This window comes from Cyprinodon tularosa, unplaced genomic scaffold, assembly GCF_016077235.1.
Source record: "Cyprinodon tularosa strain WSP-4 unplaced genomic scaffold, ASM1607723v1 ctg105, whole genome shotgun sequence".
Taxonomy (NCBI): Eukaryota; Metazoa; Chordata; class Actinopteri; order Cyprinodontiformes; family Cyprinodontidae; genus Cyprinodon; species Cyprinodon tularosa.
Window position 1 is genome coordinate 1,194,172 of NW_024037838.1, and position 22,108 is coordinate 1,216,279.

Sequence of the window (22,108 nt, forward strand, 5' to 3'; positions counted from 1 at the left end):
ACTTGTTCCTTCTTCCTTTTAGCATGAGGAAACATGTAAGCTAATGGATCAGGGCATTACACTAGTGCTCACAAATAAACACACATGCACACAGGTGCACTTAAACAGAAACATAAAATGAGCAAACACAGGCTGTCAACATCACTGATAGGAAAGAGGATAAGATATTGAAAGATATGATATTTGAAAAGGGGAAACAGTCTCATATCCCAGAAAACAGGGATATGCAATTAATTAATGAATACAAAAAATAAAAAAAACCTTAACATTTTCAATTAAAATGATGACAGATATTGCTTTGGGTAGACTTTGCTTTCAAAGGTCTTTTTTCCATAAGAGTACATTAAAGCAACATTTAATTGCAAAGTCAATTAGGCAATTATTGGAACAATAACATGTTTACAGAATATTAAGGGTGTGTGAATTGTAAACAAGGATGCTTCAAAGGGAAAATTATTTCGGGTTATATTTAAATGTTAAATTTTCTTCAATACATTGACTCATTTTAATTCTACTTACTTCTCTCGTCGAATTTTTTGATGATTGTATCCAAGTAGGTGTTCTGGAGCGCAACATGACCTCTTCTTACAGGCATTTTGGCGAGACCAGACGCATGAACTTCCCTGGCTTATATTAACTGCGCACATATAAGCCAAATGTGTTAGCTTTAAGGAATAATATTTTTAATGCGTTAGGAGTTAAACAAGTAAGTAGCAATTGTCGCTGGGAGCTGGTCTGCCTCCCCGACTGAGAGATGAAGCGCTCCAGAGGGATGGAGAGGTTTGGTTGCCCGGGCGATGGCAGATGCAGGATGTAGCAAGAGGAGAAAATACTAAGAAAAGTTCACTATAAAACTATGAGCGCCAGCTTAAAAGAAATCAATAAATAACGTCAGAACTCCTCTGTTGAAACAAGGAAACCTGTTGTTGGAGAAAGTTGTGAAAAGAATCTGAAGCGCGCATAAAAAGCCTTCAGCTGGAGTCGAAATCGCAGCATTTTTCCTCAGATTTCAACAATGCGCGATAAAGATGCAGAGGAAGAAGCTCCCATGGTTCGGATTTACCGATCCTCTCCTCCTCTATACCCACAACCCTTGCAGAATTGACTTTCACCAAAACGGAAATACCAATTCAGCTTTCAAAATAAAACTATCCTCGTCTTGAAGATCCAAGATTGCATTCTTTGCACTGATTAATTATCATTCATCTACATTTTCTTTCTCTCTGCCAATTTTATTTCTGCAAATTATTTTATTCAAACCAACTCAAGAATTATGTCTGGACTTTAACTAGACTATAATACACAAATATGCTTTGAAACATTTTGATAATCTTTGCCCCAGCCTCTGATCTATTTTTTTTTTCTGTGCAATCTTCTCTATCACTGCCGCTTTTGAGTTAAATTCTCCAGTGTACTTTCTTTCTGGGTAAATGCTTTAAAATGGCTTTTTGAGATCTGTAGAAAGAATATGTTTTGGCTTTCTTCTTGCCACACTTAAAATCCAATTTGTTAACTGCACCATCAATAATTGTCCTGCTGGCGGATACATTATTATTTTTTTTTTTTTTTGAGCATATCTGTATTAACTCGGTGTCCATGCATTAAAACAAGTGTTGCACTGATGCCATTTTTTGGCCCCGATACCGTTATCTGGCTGTGCAGTATTGGCCGTTATCGATACCATACTGATACCATTGATGTGTGTTATATGAAGAACTGCATCCTAATTGGATGTAGAATAATTGCCATCTGGCTTTGTCAGGCTGCTGCCTATGTTTGTGAAGAAGGAAAAAAAAGACTAATACAAAATGAATCCAGTAGAACTTTTTATTGCGTACCTGGATTGGGTGACAATACCTGAATAAACTTTTGGCTTTGAAAATGGTATTGGTGCCCTATTTGACGGTACTCGCTGATACTAATACTAACATTTTAGTGCTGGATTGGGCCCTGTCCGATACTGGTATCGGTGCAACACCAATTAAAAAAGAAGAAAATAACTTAAAAAATATATTTCTATATATCTGAACAGTCATTTACAGACCTGAACGACCTGACGACAGCTTTTTAGGACCTTTTTTGTTTTTACTTTTTTTGCGCAAATAAAGTATTTTATTTTGAAAAATCTCAAGCAGCTGTTGAAACCATTGTGGTTAACTTTCCAGTAGTCTGACACTGACAGAGTGCAGACCCTGATCAGTCCACTCTCCTTCACTTCACATCACAAGTTCTCAAAATAGAAACATCCCCTTTCTCTGTAGGTGCAATCACACCTCTGAGACATTGTCCTCAACCACATTTATGATAAGCATATGGCACACAAAAAAACATTTTAAAAAAACTGCTCAGTAATCCTGTCTTATCATTTGTTCCAGTTTCACAAGATCAATTTGAAACATTGGATAATTTTGTTGCTGTTGTTTCTGTTTTGTTTTTATTACAAGAGAAATTTATTGCAAAAGCAGATTGTTGAATTATGGGGCACTCTGAGTCTGGTTAAGGGCTCCTAAAGAAGAAATAATTCTGTCAAAACAATCTTGAATCAGAAACAAAAACAAAGGATGGTTGTAAAATGTTACGACCAGGCTGAAGCAGAGAGAAAAGAGTTGCTGCTCCACATACAGGAACAAGAAGACCTCCAGATACGAGTGACACCCCGACTGAGTTACACATACACTATATTGCCAAAAGTATTTGCTCACCCATCCAAATTATTGGAATCAGGTGTTCCAATCACTTCCATGGCCACAGGTGTATAAATTCAAGCACCTAGGCATGCAGACTGTTTTTACAAACATTTGTGAAAGAATGGGTCGCTCTCAGGAGCTCAGTGAATTCCAGCGTGGAACTGTGATAGGATGCCACCTGTGCAACAAATCCAGTCGTGAAATTTCCTCGCTCCTAAATATTCCACAGTCAACTGTCAGCTGTATTATAAGAAAATGGAAGTGTTTGGGAACGACAGCAACTCAGCCACGAAGTGGTAGGCCACGTAAACTGACGGAGCGGGGTCAGCGGATGCTGAAGCGCATAGTGTGAAGAGGTCGCCAACTTTCTGCAGAGTCAATCACTACAGACCTCCAAACTTCATGTGGCCTTCAGATTAGCTCAAGAACAGTGCGCAGAGAGCTTCATGGAATGGGTTTCCATGGTCGAGCAGCTGCATCCAAGCCATACATCACCAAGTGCAATGCAAAGCGTCGGATGCGGTGGTGTAAAGCACGCCGCCACTGGACTCTAGAGCAGTGGAGACGCGTTCTCTGGAGTGACGAATCGCGCTTCTCCATCTGGCAATCTGATGGACGGGTCTGGGTTTGGCGGTTGCCAGGAGAACGGTACTTGTCTGACTGCATTGTGCCAAGTGTAAAGTTTGGTGGAGGGGGGATTATGGTGTGGGGTTGTTTTTCAGGAGCTGGGCTTGGCCCCTTAGTTCCAGTGAAAGGAACTCTGAATGCTTCAGCATACCAAGACATTTTGGACAATTCCATGCTCCCAACTTTGTGGGAACAGTTTGGAGCTGGCCCCTTCCTCTTCCAACATGACTGTGCACCAGTGCACAAAGCAAGGTCCATAAAGACATGGATGACAGAGTCTGGTGTGGATGAACTTGACTGGCCTGCACAGAGTCCTGACCTCAACCCGATAGAACACCTTTGGGATGAATTAGAGCGGAGACTGAGAGCCAGGCCTTCTCGTCCAACATCAGTGTGCGACCTCACAAATGCGCTTCTGGAAGAATGGTCAAAAATTCCCATAAACACACTCCTAAACCTTGTGGACAGCCTTCCCAGAAGAGTTGAAGCTGTTCTAGCTGCAAAGGGTGGACCGACGTCATATTGAACCCTATGGATTAGGAACGGGATGTCACTTAAGCTCATATGTGAGTCAAGGCAGGTGAGCAAATACTTTTGGCAATATAGTGTATGTTTAACTCAGGCTTGTCTAGATAAAAAAAGAATTGTGATTCAGCTTTGACATCTTGATTTTTAACGTAGAGCTCAGTTTTATAAATAAATGCCTCATTGCTCTGCTTCAGCTTAAACAGAGGACACATACCTGGCAACAGGGGAGCAACAGAACACAAAACAGACGTTTGGGCTCAGCTAGGTGGACCAGGGAAGTGGCTTCTTGCTGTGGACATTATTAGTGTTGTTTGGGAAAAGCTGCCATCACTGCAAAAAATATAAATCTCAATAAGTTATTTTTTCTTAAAATAAGTGTGTTTTTCCTTGATTTGAGGAGGTAAGTAAGACACTTTGCCAATGGAACAAGACAATTTCCTTTTAAAATAAGAAAAAACTATTTTATCGTCTTATTTCAAGTAAATATTATCTAACTATCTTATTTTAAGAGTGAAAATACTCATTCCATTGGCAAATCATCTTATTTACCTGCTCAAATTAAGGCTAAATATACTTAATTTAAGCCATTTTTTACTTATTTCTGGATTGTTTTTGCAGTGATGGAGGAGTTTCTATGACCAACCAAATGAAATAATATTCACACCTAAGAGGCATTTTATCGACAATTATTCAACATTGTCTTTGACTGAATATCATTTGGATTCTTTGCAATATTTCAATGTAGTATAAAGAAAAACACAGGCTGTATAATAATATTAATATTTCAGTCTCATCAATTAGCTTCTGTCCAGGAAAAAATGGAAAATTATTCAAAATTTGAAAAGAGAACAGATGTTTATATTCACAGATCATTGAGATGATGGGGAAATTACTTCTGGGTTTTTTTTTAATGACTTTTAATCTTAAAATCTTTAGTCTCAGTAGAAAGCAAATAAAGAAAGTATTCATCAAACTATGAACAATGGGTTCTCAGTTTTCAAACCAGAATTATGAACATTAATAGCTAAAACAATGTAAGTAAAGTGTAACTTGCTGAAGCAACCTCGCTTCAGCAAGTTACAGTAGTAGGGGTGTATATTAATATCCAATTTGACTCTTTGTAAATTAGAAAAAAAGATCATTAAATTCAAACTTTTGAAATCTCAAAAGTTTTATGTTGTGTTATTATATCAGCCTGAAGAAATAATGCTAAAAATGCATCACTAAAGAAACTGATTAAATGAAACTATTCCACATAATGATTGGAGGAAAGCGCAACACCTTTACTGTAAAAAGCCGTTGTTCCACTTTGTACAAAGTAAAAGCCTGTTATGTGCATCTGTGACACAATGGCTTCAAACCTGAATGGGGTGTTTGGAGATCAGAGGAAATTTGGCTTCACTTTCTGCTGTAGAGGTTGAGGTGGTTGATCTGTGTTTTGTCTTTGCAGCCCTGATGAGATGCTGGTTAAAATTAGCCAAAGAGTCCACATGCCTTTCCGTGAACCTTGGTGTGAGGAGCGAGCGTCATAGAAACAGGAGGGCTGACATGACCACAACACCATTAAACACCATTTGGAACTTTCAATTTCACTGGTGGATATGTATTGTTTCAAAATGTATATGTAGGCCCTACAGTTAAAAATCAAAGAACAGTTTTGAATTACCAAAGGAAAACAAGATTTATTAAGGCGTGATATCATATTCTTTGTCAGGGCAAAACCATAAATTAATATTTATGACAAGATAATCAAGTGGGAATGCTTATGCATTCCCACTTATTGTTTTGCTGTTTATATTTATTATTATTCCGTAGGTTTTTCTTCGTTTAACTAGTTCAACAGTTTTCAGTCGATTTAAACAAATTTGGTATCAAAATGTTCAGCTTGTTCAGGAGACTATGACTTTTGGTAAAGATATTCTTTGTAGTTTTCGCGATATTCAGCTTTTTCTGCGATTTTTGGCCCCATTGAAATGCATGTAAAACTTCAAAATTTCCACTAAAACTTCAGGTACTTTGCCCTTTAACTACTTCAGCATACTTTCAGCTAGAAACACCATTCAACTTTTAAAATGTTTCCGTATCTTTCTGCTATTACTGTTTAACTCAACTTTTTGCTAACTTTTACAGTTTTGCTTCAGTGAAGCTTCAAACTTTTAAAGAAAATTTTAAGACTTTCAGATTTATAATGGAAGTCTATAGACGGAATTCTTTGACTGCTAGAGTGCGTGCTCTAGCTTTTGAGCTGTTCTGGATTTTCTGAACAAATTCTTCTCACTCCCTCATTTTTCACTCAATTGAAATAAATTTTACATCAAAACGTAGGGATTTTTGTCAGGATTCAGGAAATGTAACCCTCATTTGTGTAGCATTTACAGTTTTCCGACAGTTTGGCCCAGACCACGAAGAAGTCCACACTTCCCCAATAGAAATCCAATGAGAGACTTTCCAAAAATCACAGACAAAATTCAAAACGATACATATTTTTGTATCGCTCCCATTTCTTAAACATTTGATGTACTAACATGAAACTTGGAATAGAACATCTTCAGACCCTTCTAGCACGCACATTGAAGGAATTTTTTCAATATAATTTATGGTTTAGCTGTTTAGCTGACTTGTTCAGGCATAGCAAAACGTTGATTCTGAGAAAAATCCTCATACTCAGAAAAAACACATTTTTACATCGTCACCGTGGCCAAATAGTTTTAAGTAGAAACATGACACTTGGCACAGTCGAAGCCAAAGGATGGCTGACGCCAACGGTGAAAGAATTTTTTGAATACCAAACGAGCGGTGGTTTTGGCTCACCGCTCGTTTGTTCAGAGGGGAAGTTTTGCTTTTGAGAGCTCTGCTCTACCATTGAGCTGCATGTTATTTAATGAGACCAGCAGGTGTGACAAACCTTTTTATTTCTCCTTCCCATTAAGGTTGTGAATGAGCTACATCCATGAAAGTTACCCCAATCGGAGACAAAGGATAGCCGTCGCTTAGACTGAATTTTTTAGATACCATTTACGGTTTGTCTTCAGCACTCGTTTGTTCTGAGCTGATTTTCCCATTCAAAAATGCCTGAGAAGAAAGGAACAAAAGTGAAGCGCTTTTCTCTCTTTCACTGACAGGCTCGTTAAGCGTTGTCAAGGTAACAAAAGCTTCAAAGGGATTTTACCTCTGCCACTTTAAACAGCACATTTCAATCTAATGGAGGGAGACAACACTGATTTAACATTTGGAAATGGATAAAAAATGACTACTGGCCATGACCCTTCCCTTCACATGCAACCCTGATAAACTTTCAAAATAAGACTCTGGGGACCCTACAAAATAAAAGCCCCTACATTAAACTCAAACACATCCCACAGCAAATTTCAAAAATAAAAGCCTCCCATTGCCACTTCATCTACTGCCCTAATAACAGGGGAAAAGAGTGATTTAACGATTGGAAAGTCATCAAGTATCACTGCTGGGTCTGACCCTTTTCTCAACACACAACCATGCTAGACTTTCAAAATAAGACTCTAGTGACCCCACAAAATAAAAGCCTCCATATTATACTTGTGTATTAATTGATGCAAATGGCTCAGCATTATGACCCAAACTCCACCAGCTTGTTTCTATTAGACTCTAGGGACCTTTTTAAAACATACCCCAGAGCGAATTTCACAATAAAAGTCTCCCATTTATGCTCTAATACAGCATCTATTCACCCATTAACATGGAAAACCAGGGATTTCATATTTAGAAATGGATTCCATATCACTGCTGGCCATGACCCTTCCCTTGACACATATCCATGATAGACTTTCAAAATAAGACTAAAAGGACTCTACACAATAAAAGCCTCTTCCTTACACACACTCATTCATTGTGCCATATGGCTCGTAGCTATGACCCAACACTACCAAGGCCTGTTGACCACACACCTCAGTACATATTTCTTAATCAGGTTCTAAGATTTACACTGTAATAAAGCATCTGCTAACCTTGTAACATGCAGCCTAAGCCTGCCAACAGTGCTTTCATCACCACAGCGGCTCGTAACATGCAGGTTAGTTTTTTTGATAAATTCAGCTCCTTGAGTGGTATTAGCTCTCTTTCTATAAGCTTCTCTCTCTGTCCTTCCTCTGCTTTTCATGGTCAGTCTTGCACATAGGTTTGTAGATTTTCAATCCTCTAAGGATGACACTGTTTTCTTTATGCTGATCAACCGACACATTTTAAATCATTTCAAATTGTTTTGCCAAGTCTTAACATTTCCACATATGATTTCAAAATTTTGATACTTATTCAATACCATCTTCCTCAACATTTTACTTCCCATCCTTAAGCTTTTCCTTTTTTGTGCAACCAGATAAGAGTCAAGTTTTTCTTTGTAATTTCTTTTCTGATTCAGCTAATTTAATAAATTTCAGCCTATACTGTGAACTTCTGCTTCATTCTGCTCTCTTTTTGGACAAGAATTAAGCTTTTCACTTTGCTGCTAATTCATAACACGTCTGACATGTTTCTGGGCAGTAGGTGGCCCCCCTTCAAAATATGTGACACATTCATCTAGAAACTTGGGAGACATTATATTAAGACCCTTCTAGTGCCCACATTCAAGACATTTTTGATATCATGTATGGTTTGGCTGTGCAGCTTTTAAGATGAGTTTGTTTCTGCCATTTTACTGCCAAATGATTCTACCCTACAAAATTTTCAGATGATTCAATTGTTTTCTGCAGTTTGAAGTTTCTGATGACTTCCTATCACATTTTCATATGTTCTTCAGGTAATTTCAGCTTTTTTCATTCAGCAAAAGCATTCCCACTTGCTGTTTCTCCGAAACAGCTTTTTCTAGTTGGAAGTTGTTCTTTTTCTGAGACCAGAACACTCTGAATGTGTACAACCCTGCATAAGGAATATAAATGCAACTATTACCATATCATGTTGTTTCCAACAAATGAAGTTGACTTCTATGGTGTATACATATACAAGAGCTGTGTCCACTTCACACCTGCTGCAGAGATAACAAGGATAAAAGAAATATGCATCACATTACCTCTGACCCTTCCCGTTGTTGTAGAAGAGGACTGTTGGGGAAAGGGCCAAACATCAAGGCTTGGGCTCTCAAAGCTTTATCTGCTTGGAATTCCTTCAGCTCATGGTCGCCTTCAGCCAAGACCTGAGACTCCCTCCTACTCCCACCCCCACCATCACCCAGATAAAAGCCTCGCTAACAGTATAATGTTGTAGTTTACACATACTCAAACACCAGGTCATACATCAGTGCATCCAACCCACTTGTAGCAATTGTCAAAAAACCCCAAAACCATCTTCTGTTGTTCACTTAAAAATTAGTGACCATGATTACATATTCTATTGTACAAACTTGTAAGGATAATAAACTAAGAGAAAAATAAGAAAAAATGGCAAATTAATCTAGGAAGTAAAAGTCAGTCTTCTGGATAATCAAACTCTCCTTTCGTCTTTGCTTATGCTTTTCCCAAATATTTATTCTCAGAGACAAAATTCAAAGTCTCTGAACAAAATGAAAGATTACATGAACTTCAAATGAGTCAAAACATTTTGAATGGAAACACACTGTAGTGACTTGCCTTTGTCAGTCAAGAGTGAGGGAGAGACACTGAAACTGTGCTTAAATGTATTTCAGTAGCACTGCAGCTTGTGGCCTTTGATGAATGTGGATAATATGACTCTTTGTCCAAGGTTGCATGTTCTCAAGGAGCATCACTGGAACTCAAAATAGAAAATAATAATAATATAAACAGTTTATTTTCCTCTTAATGTATTGCATGTCAGTCAAACGGTGGTTCCCCATGGTGTAGCTACACAAGAAATATAATTCTTCACTTTAGCTGACTAATGTTGCTGACTTATTGTTTGAGCTTCCAAGTTGGAACCAGACTAAAAGCCTATTTCACAGCTGTTTTAATAATCCTCCATTATAATAACCTTTTTGTAAATCTTCGGGTGCTATCAAGCAGTTGTTTTTTTTCCCAATTTATATTTTGTTCTTGTTAGAATTACATTGCATTAGAGTGTGTGCTTGTTTACACGAAGTCAAACCCAATTCACTAAATATTCAAAAAAGCTATCTACAGCTCTCCTTTAAAATTTTCATTTGTTTGCATTTAAAACTTGTTTTAAATGAAAAAAATCCCAGAGATAAAAACATCCATCCATCCATCCATCCATCCATCCATCCATCCATCCATCCATCCATCCATCCATCCATCCATCCATCTTCTGTCACGCTTATCCTAAGCGGGGTTGTGAGGGGTCCTGGTGCCTATTTCCAGCTGTCTACGGGCAAGGGGCAGGGTACACCTTGACTCGCCAGTCCATCGCAGACAAGATAAAAAAATTTCACAGAAAATAATTGAATAACTAAGTGATTCCCAAAAGCCTAGAGAACCACTCTAAAAAAAATGTTTTGGAACAATTATGCAAAAACCTGCCCTCTTTAAACAAAAAAAAAGGAACAAGACTAAGAGGGTAGTAAAACTTTTAAGTTCAACCAATACATTTTGTTTAGGGTTTGGTCATAAATGAGGGAAACAGTTAGTGATGTCCTTTAGTGGCGACAGTGGCGTTGGATGTAAGAGTTTGCCCAGAAATCGAAGGGTTGACGGTTCAAGCCCCGACTCCAACTTTCAGTGTCCTTATGTCCTTGGGCAAGACACTTCACCTGCATTGTCTACTGATGGTGGTCAGAGGGCCCGGTGGCGCCAGTGTACGGCAGCCCCGCTTCTGTCAGTGAGCCCCAGGGCAGCTGTGGCTACGATGTAGCTCGCCACCATCAGTGTGTGAGTGTGTGCGTGAATGGGTGAATGAATGTAGTGTAAAGTGCTTTAGTCAAGTCTCCTAACTTGAATAAAGGCGCTATATAAGTACATGCCATTATTCTTGACATGTAAATTCCCACATTTCTCAGTCCTTCCAAACTCTAAGCCTTTTTGAAATCAAAGACCGAAAACCTCTCAAGGAATTTTACATTTGGGCCAGAAAGTCAAATCTGAAATTACCTTCTACCTTCTTATTCAACTTGCTTAATCAAGCCTGAGTAGAAAACGAGTATATCCACACTTTAATCCTACTTTTACCACTTAAAGTCCAGCTTTCTTTACTAATGGAGAGGAATACTCATAAGTCATGATCTTATAATAAAGAAAACCTTTTTGGTGCTGAAGTCCGCCTGAAGGTCAGATCCAATCACTTTCAAGCACCATCTGTCTGCTGCTGCCTGCTCCCCCAATACAGTGCAATTGACTGTCAGCACACATTAAACTCATCTTTACTGAACTTAGTTCTGATATATTGTGGGTACTGTATATGAAGTCATTTTTTTATCAAAGGGGGAAAAAAAACACCTGAGCTAGCTTTCAGAAAGAATTATTTAAATACAAAATGGAGGCAACATCCCGAGCAAAGAAAAAATTTTATTGTTAGAATTGTTTAGAGCTAAAGTTCAACTAAAATCTGCAAAGAGTTCTTAAAAAATACAAACAACATAAAAAAAAAAATAGAAAGACAATGTATTAAAGAGTGTTAGAAAGAAAGGAGAGAAGGTTGGAATTTAGCAAGGGTACAAAATAGATGGCACGAATCACGAGGTGTCCTTGGTGACGAGGACAGACAGACCCGACTCGTCATTCTCGTTAGCGGCAGTGCCTGTCAGCATGTTTCCATCAGAGCTTTCCAACTAAAGCAGGGATTGGATAACAGTTTGAGCTCTGACGTGCCTCTATCTTTCTAACTCCAACATCATCTCCCTCAAAATAAGAAACATAGAGCCATAGCTCTGCAGCTCTTCTATGACTCCCCATCTTCATCATCATCTGCTATCTGGCCAACACTACAAAAACTCTCTGTCACTTTCTGAGTAGAAACTCTGGTATGGTGGCTCTAGGGCAAAGGTTGCATTTGCTTCCACACCTTTGACCAAGCCCTGTCTGTCTTTATCTTGTCTGTATGATGAGAAGCCTGTGCTGGTGCTTTGGGGTGCCAAAATTTGTAGACTTTATCAGGAAACATTCAAGGATGCTTGATGCAGAGAAGAAGAGGTGTATTTTTAACCCCTCTGACTGATAAAAAGAGACTATTTCTTTTGACCGGTGATATTTAGGATTATTCACAGTGAAAGACTGTTGGAATCACTCCGCATCAGTGTGATAAAGGAGTAACTTAATTATCCATTCCAGGTTTTATAATTCAGCAAATTTTGCACATTTCTACTTTTCAGAGAAAATAATTGTTCCGCTTAAATCTTAGCTTGATATATGGTTAAACAAAACAAACATGCAGATGCGCAAGATTTAAATTGGAGAAATGGATGATGTTCCTTAAAGAAACAAACAAAAAATTAGCACCAGAACAAGTGGAAGAGAAAACTGCTGGGATTCAGCTGTCATTCTGTCAAAAGCTGCAGCGACATAAGCCTATATCTCCTGTTCTTTATCTAAATCCAATTTCAGTGACAACAGACCAAGAACTCCCTCCCTCCTGTCCACCATGTTTCACATTCACTTAACCACACGTCAACCTCCACACAACGGTACATATTAAATGAACACTAACACTACATTTCAAGGCCTCCCCTATGGCCAAACACTGGAATCTTATTTGTCAGAAATAGTTACAGGTTTCTAAGATGACTGTCTTAACACCAAAATGAGCATTCTAGTCTGACAATATTTCATTTGGCAATGTCTTGTCATGCAGTTAGATTCATTAGAAAGTAGTTCACCATGGGAAGATGAAAGGGAAAGTTATTGATAGGATAGAGAACGGATTAATTCATTCAGAAGCCTCAGGACATGTTTGAGGATAAACAGGAAACTGAAGCTCAAGGAAGGTCTTTGTGCTCAGTGGTTGATTCTTTGATGATCTGAAAAAAAAAAAAAACTCAATTAAATGGTGAAAAACAGCAAAAAGCACCACTTCTCTAATATAATTAATGTGTGCAAACATTTGAAAAGGGGTTAAACATTGCCCCCCAGAGGAAAATCCTGAGAAGTGCAATATACTCAAGCTCCTACCTCTCCATCTCTGGTCTCTACTGTTCGAACCAGGATGCTCCTCTTCACATGAGCCTCTGGGGTTTTAGTATCCAAATTGGTTTCTAACCAATAAACAGAGGTAAAAGGTGTCATTATAGATCACTGGGGAATGTAAGAATATAACTCAGTCTTCTGCAATACTGTTTCCATCTGTACTAAGGCACACCTTTACAATAAATACCGCATATTTACAATAATCAGATAAGATAAATTGTATTTGACTTCCTAAACCTGTTGTACTATAATACATATAAATATAGGATAATTTAATTGGGAAAAATCTATATATAATATTTAAATACACTATTTTTAAGTACCATGTTCTATGCTTTTTTCTATATAGACACAGAGTCAGTTACAACATAACAGCAAGCAATCTGTATTTCTTTAGACTTTCTGAGCAACTTTACGGCTCTTTTATTTTTTTAAAGAAATATTCATTCATATTAATTTCTTTGATGTACTGAATTACATTTCATCTCCTGTATTTAGTCTTTTATCATTATGCAGATTTTCTATGAGAGATGACTGTCAGATACATATGGTTTATTCCCATAGGAGGAAATCTTTTCAAATGTTTTTGGGGGGCATTTACTAATACAGTGTCATTAGTTTAAATGTCAAGAAAAAAAACAATTCTATGTAACTAGATGGGTCTTGAATCAGGATCTAGGCTGTGAAGCTTCAGAAAGGCTGCAGAGATAAGATATCAAGTAACTCTGACTCATTACAAACATTAAGACCAAGTATTATTAGAAATTGCTCAACTTTTACTTTTTACCTTCTTACTTAAATAAAATTACTTTCTCTTTGGTAAAACTGAAAGAACCAAATACATAGTATAAGTAGAAAACATTATAGGTCTGTCTGATACTGACCTCTAAACTGCAGGTTGGCAAAGCTCTGGACTGGAATGGTGATCCTGATGGTAAAGGGAAAAAAAGTTTTACATTGTGTTTGTTTCTTAGGTTAAATAGAACCCGTTTGTAAAGTTGTGTCTCACCTGCTTTCCTCTCCTTCTAGCAGTTTTCTGTAGGTTGCTATCTCGATATCTAGAGCCAGTTTGACATTGAGAAGATCCTGGTACTCCTGCAGATGCCTTGCCATCTCCTCTTTCAGGGCCTGGATCTCCTCCTCCAGACGGCTCACTGTATCCTGGTACCCGGCGGTCTCCATGGCACAGCGTTCCTCCATTTCCCGAAGCTGACGCTCCAGAGAGTCGTTCTTATGAAGAAGAAGGATCAGGTTTCAGAACAAGACAATTCTAGAATCAGATTGCTTAATAAACCCATGGCCTTTGGAGAATGCAATAGATTAATTCATGCTGATTTTTTCTTTAGTTGGGATCTGAGATTTTGACAAATGAAGTAGGGAGACAGAGGTGATTATTCTTTAATGTAAAATGAACATGGATGCTCCTTAGACCATTTCCTGAGAGATCTGTTTGACTTACTGTGCCACGGAGAGCATCCAGATCACAGGTCAAAGCTTGGACCTGACGTCGGTATTCATTAGCGTCTTGCTTAGCTTGGCGCAGTGCTTCTGCATTCCGATTGGCTGCATCTGTCAGGTCAGCAAACTGGAAAAAAAAGTTCAGTTCCACTTTACTTTTTCTGGTAAATTTCCCATGTTTCTTTTCTACAGAGGTTTGCATGTCAAACATGTTAGATGAATAACTGTTACAGGTGTGTTTTCTAACCTTGGATCGGTACCACTCTTCTGTTTCATGCATGTTGGAGGTGGCCATGTTCTCATACTGAACCCTAATGTCTCTGAGAGCAGCAGTTAAGTCTGGTTTAGACACATCCAGGTCAACATGGACCTGATGTGCCACAATCTGATCCTGTAACTCCCGCAGCTCCTGAAAGAAAAGAGTTCAGATACCAACGGTTAGGGAAAAACAAAACTTTCATTATTTTGGTTTTATCTTGGATTTAATGTAGATTCTCACCTCCTCATGAATTTTTTTCAGGAAGTTTATTTCATCCTGCAAGGCCTCAATCTTTCTCTCCAGCTGGACTCTATTGAGAGCTGCTTCATCCACATCCTTTGCAAAAAAAAGAAAAAAAGAAACAGGTGGGGTAGAAAGAAATTTAGCTCTCACAAATTATGGGTAAGTAAAATTTAAGGCCTTTTTTTATGCAAGGTGAAAAAATTACTTGTCTGAATGTATTCAAACTGTTTTCTGTTTCCTGTCGCAGAGTAATCTCGTCTTGCAGTCTGTCAAAGAGGACAAAAAAATACTGAAATGAAATTCATGCACCATGTTGCCACCAAGTATATCTTCCCATAGTCTGTAAAGTAAAATTAAGACATTAAATCTTATTAATGTTCTTTTAATCAATAATTATCTTATTTATCTTTGATGATTTGCACTTAATTTTCCTCTTCTTTGCTTGCAGAACACTAATATTGGTAGTTTTATTTAAATGTATCAGTGAATAGAGTTGCAGCAAATCTGACCATCTAATTTTGTGATATAGTAAGAGGCAATTTTGTGATATTAGTAGAAGGAAACACAACAAATATCCTGCTCACTGATAAACATGTATGTTTCAATTACAGCAAAATAATCAAGTTAGGTTTTTAAAAATAAAGGAATTTGTCATTTCATTTACAAAGCTGTTTTTATTCTGCTATGAACACTGATAACAAAAGCGCAAAAGTGATTTCCCTTTACTATTTATTCCTCTGGTAAACTTAAACTTAGATATAAGGTTGTCTTTTATTTTTTTTTCCAGTTTTTCTCCTTTAATAGAAGTAACATTTTTGTCTTGAATGGTCCCAGCCAAAATGTTGAAAATAGAGAATTTTCACAAGAAACTAAGTATTAGGGTAATGGAGAACAGGGCCCTTCTACCTTAAACACTGCCTGCCATTGCTAAATATACAGTATTTAATTGCTATTATGAAAATTTCTTTACAGTGAAAATGGTATGAAGAATTTTAAACATAATTCTATTTTCAAAATTTTGTTATAAACAGATTTAGCCCAAATAACTGAAGCTTATTTTCCTTGTTTTTTAATCTGATTTAATCTGATGATTGAAAAAAAAAAATGAATCAGTATTGGTGTCATAATATATAGCATGTGAAGTAGATCAATGCAGAGGATTTTTTTTTCTGTTATGACCATTATTTTTTAAAATAATAATCACATTTTATTTAATTTACTTTAATTCCTTTGTTAAGGATCCCCTGAGGACAAATTAAATTGCTTAACTAGTCCAACAGGTGCCATCATGAAATAATTCTACATTTACTTCCAGTGTGCTGTAAGTTCTGGCAGCATAACTTAAGATTATTTATGCAACAGTGTTAAATGTTTTAAAAGATTATATGAAAGTCATTTCCATTTGGCATCATCACTTCCGATTTGATCAAAGTCAGAAGCAGTTGCACAATACTGCAGTAAAAGGTCCCTCTATAAGTTGAAGCCATAAGCTGAATCTTACATGCACAGTCATTTTTTGTCAATGAATTAAAATTTTCACTGCTTATAAAATATTGAAGCACTTTGAGTTAGCTTTCATTTTGCACTCTTCCCTGCAGCAGAGGCATAATAGGACTCAGCTGAATGGAAAGTTTACACATCATTGCACTTTACTCTAATCTGCAGCCAGAAGCCTTTCCCATGGGCTGTACCATACACAGACTGTCTCTAATACACACCATTGCACACAGAAACACAAATAATAAATATTAGGATAGACCTGAAGAGAGACAGACACCACCCAACGATCCATCTGTCGCACAGAGACACATAACCAGACACACTGAGACTTTGCATAACATCTGTACTAATTCCTGCAGTGTTTCACAAAAATCAGTGGGAACCTGAAAAGTGACCTTTGACTCTCTGAGCAGAAGCATCTCCATTCTTTTTGCAACCCTCAAAGAATGAGCAGCTGCACGGTCAGAGGGCAGGGGGGGCTCCAAAGTAGATCTTCCCACCCTCAGACTGTCAATCAATGTTTTTTCAAAACAAAATAAAGTTTGATGATTCCAGCCATGCATGTTAAGAGAAATGAAATGTGCACGGTGAGGTGATTTTAGTCGGTATTTTATTCTAGAGGGAGAGAAAAAGGGAACAGCTGCCTGGCTGTTGGAACCCATTGTAAAGACCCGCCATTGTCCAACCTCTCATTCCTCCACAGTCCCTCAATAGCAGTGAGGGGTTCAGTCAGGATCAACTTTACAAAAAGGGAATAAAGCTCCAGCAGGCCATAGCTCTCGGCAACTGAAACCAAATTTCCATATCAAAAAAAAAGTTTTTACCAACATTTATCAAAACTACCCCATATGATTTTAACTGATTTAATTAGTGCTGAAATCTAAACATTAATATTTTTACAACAGGCCAAAGTGTGATGTATTTGTAAAGCTGCCAAGAATCTTATTTTAAAATAAATTAAAATGATCAAAAATTTGTTGCAAAGTTTTAGATATTCAGCTCCTTTATTTTTTATTACTGAAATAGATTTCAATGCAAACAATAAGGATATACAATTTTAAAAGTAACTTAAGCCCTTGTTTATTTTGAAACTGATATTGAAAGATAATGTCAGTCACTTTTACCTAAAGAGTTTTGGTAAAATGAACTTAGATTTTTGGTTCCTTTATGCTTCGATTTATGTAATAGCACATAAAAACATTTGATGTTTTTATTTTACCCATTTTACCAGCCATTTTACCCGCCATTGTAAAATTCCTGCCCTTAGGCTCATTAAGTAAAATGAGCCTAAGGTCAGGGATCCTCCTCCCACAGCGGCCCCATCTTCCCTTGTATTACCTCTGCTTTAGGGTGGACAGATCAGCAGCGAGGTTGTCCCTTTCAACCTCCAGCCGTGCCTTGCCATTAGTGAGGCCATCCACCTGCCGTCGAAGCTCCCTCAGCTCATCCTGATAGATGTCCCCCAGTCTGCTGGGCTCCTTCACCTTCAGCTGGTTTAGCTCAGCCACCAGCATTTTGTTCTGCTGCTCCAGTAGGCGAACCTTCTCTATGTAGCTGGCAAAGCGGTCATTCAGGCCCATCATCTCCATCTTCTCATTTGTACGTGTTTCTTTATACTGTGCCTTCATCAAGGAGTCAGCTGAGAAGTCAAGCCGGTCCCCTGGGCTTCCCAGCAGCAGGGTCGTGCTCTGAGAGCCCAGGGAGATCCTGGACATGGGGCTGGAGTGGGTGAATGTTCGAGGGGTGCCATGCCAGGAGAGGCGGTTGGAAGACAGGCTTCCAATTCTGGAGCTGGAGCTGCCCTGAAGCCCAAAACGTTTCCTGTACGAGGACTGGATTCTGTGGCTCTCCATGCTGGGGGAATAAGCTCCCTCAATGCACACACAGGGTTTTTATAAAGGGAGCAACCCTCCCAAGTCCAAAGCAGAGAGGCCACAGGGTGGGGCAGCGAGGAGGGAGGGTGGCAGGCAGTGAATGGAACCAAAAGGGGATAGCGAAGGGGATGGTTTACGTGACACTCAAAAAGCTGGGTGCCAGGGATTGTCCGTGCTTGTCCACTCAATAACAAATGTCTCCTACTTTTTTTCTTCATCATCTCCCCCTTTCCTCCCGCCTCTCCGGCTGCCCCTGACTCACTCTTTCACTCCTACATTCACCCCCTTTTTGTCCTACTCTCTTTCTTTCTGCTCCAAGCGAATGAAAAGGAATTTGTGTGACAGACTCTGGCTACAAATGCTCTCTGACCACACATGCACTCTTAAAAACACAGAGACACTAAAAGAACTTTGATTAAACAAGCGGGATGTTGGAAGATGTTCTAATTATCTAAGCAGCAAATGAAATCATTTGTGTATAATTAAAATAAATAGAATATAATCATCATCAACTTTATTTGCAGAGCACTTTAAACAAGCTACAGCTGAAAACAAAGTGCTGAACATAGCTAAAAATAATAAAACACAATAAAAGAATAAAATGCAGCTTATAAACATAAAACAAGGCACTAAGAAGAATTTGTTTAAGCTAAATAAACAAGATCAAATCAACTAAGTCCTACCAGTGTTAGAAGCCAGCAAATAAAAATAAGTCTTCAATTCAATTCAATTCAGTTTATTTATATAGCGCCAAATTCACAACACATGTCATCTCAAGGCACTTTACAGTTCAACCAGATCATACAGTCAAATTGATACAAAGTTTTCTGTCTAAGGAAAACCAGTTGATTGCATTGACTCATTGACTCAAATACAATCCCTCTCACTAAGCATGCTTGTAGCGACAGTGGAGAGGAAAAATTCCCTTTTAAAAGGAAGAAACCTCCAGCAGAACCAGGCTCAATATGAGCGGCCATCTGCCGAGGCCGACTGGGGTTCAAGGAGACGGAAGCAGAGACACAAAAAGCAGCTGTAAAAGGCGGCCCCGTCCAGGAAACACACAGCCAGGCAGACGAGCTCCGAGCCAGCTCCCATTCCAGAGGACGAAGAGAGCACATCCACTCAGTCACGGTCAGAGAAACAGGACCTTAAGGCATGTTTTAAAATCTTCCATAATGTGCAGTGGGAGGCTATTCCATTTAAATAGTAGCAGCAATAGAGAAAGCTCTGAGCTTCCTCTTAAACCTCAAAACCTGCAGGAGATGCTGTTCTACTTACCTGAGAGACCGAGGAGGCAAGTAGGGGTGAAAAAGATCAGAGAGGTAAGATGGGGTAAGGCCATTTAAGCAATTAAAAACAAAAAATAAGAATTATCTCTAGATGTGATAAAATCAACTCCAAAGTGCCCAGGCAACCATTGGAGAGCAAGGACAGGCATGATATGATCATATTTTTCCAAAAAAGTAACAACAAAAAAAAACCCAAAAAAGTTTTGCTTACCGTTAAGAGGCGAGAATCTACGTTTTGCACAAGCTGCAGAGGAGACAGCAAAAACTGGTAAACAACAACATAGAGTCTGTTACAGTAATCCAAACGAGATGAAATAAAAGCATTTATAGCATTTATAGGGTTGCCTTGAAAGAAAAAGTTTTAGTTTTGCCAATTGTGTTAATTGATGAGAGCAAGATCTGACAACAGGTGCACTTAGCTTTTACTATTTAAAATCACTGCCCACTTTAAAACCCAAGTTTGTGACGGCCGATTTAAAATATGCTGTCTAGGTCTATTGTAGTGGAGTAATCACAAGGGTGATTTGGTCCAAACAAACTTCTAAGTATTTTATTGGTGACAGACCACCACTAAGTAAGGTATCAGTGTGCAATGCATAGTAAAAAATCTACAATATATGACTAAAGGTCTAAAATCCACAGCTGTCATCCTGATACTTCGATAAAAAGCCAGTGCAATAATTTCATGATCTTGTTAATCATGATTTTGGCACTGATGATTGGATTATTGGTTTATTTTATCGGCCTGCCTAGCTCTGCCCAGTTTCATTGTCCCTCAGATCCACCTGTCCCACCTCCTATTTAAACTTCTTGGTCTCAGCCATCAGTGCCATATTATTCGACCAATAGGTGAGAGTTCGTTGTGGAAAATCATTGGGCATGATTCCACTCCTTCCTCTGGGCTTAAACTGAACTTAATAAGTAGGTTAGTAACTCACTCGCTCGCTATCATTCCCTGTAAGAGTTACGTGGTCATTAAGCTTTGCTTCTCTCTGATGCGCATGCATGGGTTCTCTCTGGGTACTCCAGCTTCCTCCCACAGTCCAAAAACATGACTGTTAGGTTAATTGGCTTCTCTAAATTCTCCTTAGGTGTGAGTGTGTGACTATCTTGTGAGCATACCGCATGATATGTGGTAGTTGCTGATCCTTGATCTCCAACTGTAGGGGATTGTCCACTCAGTGTGTGTGAAGTCTGGAGGACAGCCGAATCCAGAATTCTTGTGATCAATGGGCTGAAAGGTGATTGCCAGCAATGCGTCATGGTGCGCATAGCGCGTGACAGTAGGACGTCACGGCCATCCACTGCATCCCTGTCTCCAGTCGTCTTGACCTGTCTTGCCACTGGATCTAGATGGTCTCAGACGAGAGAGTGAGGATGACGTTGCACAACTCTTCCTCAGTTATAGCGCAAGTCATCTAACATCCTTCCATCCCATCCCCTTTGACCCCAACTTCCCCAACCATAGGATGAATAGATAGTCCTCGTCGTATTGACGGACGAACATGATAGAGATTCCAGCCATCTAGTCCTAGCTGTGGAGACGCATATCTCTGAGCAATTAATAAACACTGTTTATAAATCACTTCAGTCTGCTTGAATTCTGGGTCCAATGTTCTGAGTCCTGACAAGTTACTTAACTAGTTAACAAAGCCCAATTGCTTCAGCTAAACAACTGAATTGTAGCTGCTCTTTTGAGAGTTTAGGTCTCAACTCTGTTAAGGCCAAACAGGTTTATCCACTCTAAACATTATAAGGTTGCAGACATGACTTCAACTGAAATATCTAAATTCATTAATTTGGTAGTGAAACCAAATCATTTTGGAAATACTGTATTTTCCAGACTATAATAAGCTGCTACTTTTTTTCCCATGCTTGAACCATACAGCTTATAACACTGCAAAAAATATAAATCTCAATAAGTTATTTTTTCTTAAAATAAGTGTGTTTTTCCTTGATTTGAGGAGATAAGTAAGACACTTTGCCAATGGAACAAGACAATTTCCTTTTAAAATAAGAAAAAAATATTTTATCGTCTTATTTCAAGTAAATATTATCTAACTATCTTATTTTAAGAGTGAAAATACTCATTCCATTGGCAAATCATCTTATTTACCTGCTCAAATTAAGGCTAAATATACTTAATTTAAGCCATTTTTTACTTATTTCTGGATTGTTTTTGCAGTGAAGGTTCAGCTTTTCTGTGGATTTCTTCCTAACCACCTGAGGGGCTGTGTGCCGTAGGAGTCAAAGTTGGAAATGAAAGAATAAGGGGCTAATTTTCCTTTAGCACAAGATCATGCTAGCATCAGGTACCACTGAGAACAAATGTCCCGAATTCACACATTTTGACATTTATTTGCCTCATTAAAATTCTTGCAGAGCTTAAATAAAGAGCTGACAAAGCCCCGTCTTTCATTAGAAGGGGCTATATGTAGAGCTCCTCCTACAGGTTTGGTGCAAGACATTTCAGTAGATATAAGTGGCTTATATCCCGTCTTAAATATGGACGTTTCCAGTTTAAAAAAAAAAAAAAAATTTGGTGAGGACAGCTTATAGTGTGTAGTCAAGAAAATATGGTATAATT

General features: G+C 38.4%; 2 protein-coding genes across 4 annotated transcripts in view; both read right to left on the reverse strand.

Annotated features, from left to right (window-relative positions):
* The window catches only part of kcnh6a (potassium voltage-gated channel, subfamily H (eag-related), member 6a), a 39,660-nt gene extending 38,582 nt beyond the window's left edge, over positions 1 to 1,078 (reverse strand). For 2 of the 3 annotated variants that reach the window (XM_038284872.1, XM_038284863.1), the window contains exon 1: positions 520 to 595. In XM_038284872.1, coding sequence (XP_038140800.1) covers positions 520 to 595 — 76 coding nt within the window. Of the gene's footprint in view, positions 1 to 519 lie in introns of all 3 variants that reach the window. The other variant, XM_038284855.1, reaches the window with a different exon arrangement.
* A 10,250-nt stretch (positions 1,079 to 11,328) lies between these two features.
* LOC119783383 (glial fibrillary acidic protein) lies at positions 11,329 to 18,243 on the reverse strand. The gene is made up of 9 exons (XM_038284884.1): positions 17,697 to 18,243; positions 15,064 to 15,124; positions 14,856 to 14,951; positions 14,604 to 14,765; positions 14,358 to 14,483; positions 13,908 to 14,128; positions 13,783 to 13,826; positions 12,884 to 12,966; positions 11,329 to 12,732 (listed from the first exon to the last, which is right to left on the reverse strand). The coding sequence occupies exons 1-9, from the start codon at positions 18,209 to 18,211 to the stop codon at positions 12,691 to 12,693; spliced, it is 1,350 nt and encodes a 449-aa protein (XP_038140812.1). The 5' UTR covers positions 18,212 to 18,243; the 3' UTR covers positions 11,329 to 12,690.
* Between the last annotated feature and the right edge of the window lie 3,865 nt (positions 18,244 to 22,108).